The sequence below is a fragment of the Caloenas nicobarica genome, chromosome 19, assembly GCF_036013445.1.
Source record: "Caloenas nicobarica isolate bCalNic1 chromosome 19, bCalNic1.hap1, whole genome shotgun sequence".
NCBI classification, from domain to species: Eukaryota; Metazoa; Chordata; class Aves; order Columbiformes; family Columbidae; genus Caloenas; species Caloenas nicobarica.
This window is the reverse complement of record NC_088263.1, coordinates 1477817-1480541: the sequence shown is the minus strand read 5'-3', so window position 1 is coordinate 1480541 and position 2725 is coordinate 1477817. Positions and strand designations below refer to the sequence as shown.

The 2725-nt window shown below is 61.7% G+C and overlaps 1 protein-coding gene across 1 annotated transcript; it reads right to left on the bottom strand.

The window, feature by feature from the left end:
- On the bottom strand, positions 1 to 1765 carry LRRC26 (leucine rich repeat containing 26). Its single transcript, XM_065648838.1, has 2 exons — positions 1213 to 1765; positions 1 to 281 (listed from the first exon to the last, which is right to left on the bottom strand). The coding sequence occupies exons 1-2, from the start codon at positions 1763 to 1765 to the stop codon at positions 1 to 3; spliced, it is 834 nt and encodes a 277-aa protein (XP_065504910.1).
- Between the last annotated feature and the right edge of the window lie 960 nt (positions 1766 to 2725).

The window sequence follows — 2725 nt, the reverse complement described above, 5'->3', positions numbered from 1 at the left end:
CTAAAGCCTGGTTGCCCTGCTGCAGCGGCCCCTGCAGACACGGGGTCTCCTCCAGAAGTGGGGTTCCTTGCACAGATGGTGATAAAGGACTACAACGTAGCCCATGAAGATGCAGAAGAAGATGCTCGCCATGAAGGAGAATGGTCCGATGATCAAGAAGGTGATGTAGTGCCGGGCAGACAGTGAGACCTCCTGGCACTGCCTGAAGGACTCATTTCCGAAGGCCATGATCGGATACTTGTTCATCTGCTCCGGGACTCTGCAGAGGAGTGAACTCTTATCTGGAAGAGAAAAGCAGTGCTGATGGGCACGCTGGGCAGCTGGGACAAGGCAAGTGTCAAGCACAGAGAGGATGGCAGGTCTGTATGTGACAGATGGGACCAGAGCAGGACAGGGACCAGGTTGGCCATGATCACCCAGGGCAGGGTACAAAGAAGGGTAGCAGTCAGCGTTCAGGGCTCATCTATGTCCTGCGCCCTGGGGACTGGGATGGGATGGCGAGGTGGGCATAGTGCTGGAGGGGGCACTGGAAAATGGGTTTGGGGCAGGATAGAATGCGGTAGGATGGTAGATGGGGCAAGTAAGGTGGTGGGCCTGATTTCCAGGGGACAGACGTGGGCAGCAGTGAGCAGCCAGTCTGGAGATGCTGCAGAAGGTCCCAGCCAGCACAAGTGACAGGTGCACACCCGAGCTAGAAAGAAGAGGGAGTGGGTGGTAGCAGAGGAAGAGACGCCACTGGCAGAGTTGTCTCTCACCAAGGTTCATGGAGGAAGAAATTTAAGATCAAACCCATGTTCACGAAGACATTGGGGCAGGGGCTGAAGGCACTGAGTCCTGGCCAGGTCAGTGGTGATGCCCACCCTGACACACGGGCTCATCGTGCCCCCTCAGGTGCCCATTGCCCTCACCACAGCAGGACTGGTGCCACTGCTGGGGACAGCACTGGCTGCCTGTCCAGGCAATCTCTGCTGGTGACCAATGACCAAGGGTGGGCACCAGGGACCAGACCCAGAGTTGCATCCATCCAAGCAGGATGCTGCCATGGCCTCAGGACAGGTCCCGGGGAAGCTCGCCTTACCCCGATGGCCATCAACCACACAAACCCATGGTCAGCAGGCATCCATGTGCCGAGTCCTGCCTCAGCCCCAATGGGGTGACCAGCCAGTGTGGAGCAGGTGGGGGGCTTTGGGACATGGTCCTCCGGGCACTCACCTTGCACTTTTTCCCTGTTGCGGCTGAGCCAGCGCCAGAGGGGCAGGATGTCACAGCTGCACGCCCAGGGGTTGCCCCGCAGGAGGACGGCTCGCAGCTGGGGCAGGGTGCCCAGCACCCCCGGCTCCAGCTGCCCCAGCCTGTTGCTGGCCAGGTTGAGCATGGCCAGGCTGGTGAGGGGCAGGAAGGTTTCGGGGCTCAGCGTGGTGAGGTGGTTGTTGCTGAGGTCCAGCTCCTGCAGTGCCCCAAGCCCCAGCAGTGCACGGCTGTGGATCATCCCCAGGCGGTTGTGGGACAGGCTGAGCAGCCGCAGCCCGGGCAGGGCGAGGAAGGAGCGTGGCCCCAGCACGGTGATGAAATTGTAGCCCAGCCACAGGGTGCTGGTGTTGGCCGGCAGGCCCTGGGGCACCTGGCGGAGGCCGCGCTCGCTGCAGTCCACCTCCTCGGCAGAGCAGCGGCAGGCGGCGGGGCAGGCTGGCGAGGGCAGCAGGTGCAGGAGGAGCAGGACAAGCAGGCCGGCCAGCGCGGGGCTGGAGGCCCCCCAGCAGCCCATGGCTGCGCACCGAGGCAGCGAGGGCTCCCTGACCTCCGGTGCCGGGGTTCCCCCACGGACAGGATCCCTGTGGCTGTCGCCTTGCCCAGCCACCGTCCCTGCCCGGCGCCCTCGGTGCCAGGTGCTGGGCAGTGCCCGCTGCGAGGGGAGCAGGGGGACACGCTCGGCTCCCTCCAGCCGCAGCGTTGTCCCCGTGCCGCTCGCCGCCACCCTCCGTCTGCAAACCCAGTGCAAGCTGTGCTCCAAGCCCAGTTTTTCTTGGGGTGGAGCTGTATTTTTTCAGCAAATATTTTTGCAGCGATGCCTGCCCTGGCAAGGTGTGGAGCTGTGCCCTTGTCCCTCCCTCTGCCAGGCACTGTTCCAGCCAGGTAGGCAGCCAGCTCTGCATGGCCTGGGATTAACTGCTTGTGTGCGCTGCAGGCTGGAGAAAAGCAAAACCAGACCCATCTCTTGGCCTCCATCATCCCCATATGGCATCCTCCACGGGTGTGCTGCCTCACCAGCCATGTACAGAGGGGTATATGGACCCAGAACCCTCATAGCTGACTGAGTTAGGACAAAGTTTAAATTGCATCATCAAAAGGTCTAACCCCATCTTCTGTACTGGCCCACCATGCCCAGAGGTCCTCGATGGGAAGCACTGCTGGGAGCCACGGGCCACCTCACTGAGCCTATCTTTTGGCCAGGCTCTGTTTGCCCCTGGCAGGAGAACACAAGCCGTGCCAAAATGAGGAGGGTTAGGATGTTAGTCCCATGGGCCACCCAGCTCCTCCCCAGCAGGATCACAGCTCTGTGTGCACACAGGGGGACACCCAGGAGCCCCCACATGAGAAGGTGTGGGAAAGGTGAGCTTGCTGGGCTACAGCTGCCCAAAACTTGTTTGCCCTCGCCCTGGCACAGCAGCTCCAGTACGAGAGGGCTCAAAGTCTGCCCCCACCCTGTTTACACCTGCTCCAGTCT

Excerpts from the sequence above, each read along its gene's own strand:
- LRRC26 (XM_065648838.1), bottom strand. The coding sequence starts at position 1,765 with ATGGGCTGCTGGGGGGCCTCCAGCCCCGCGCTGGCCGGCCTGCTTGTC. Across the intron at positions 282-1,212 it reads CAACAGGGAAAAAGTGCAAG|ATAAGAGTTCACTCCTCTGC; the intron begins GTGAGTGCCCGG and ends TTTCTCTTCCAG.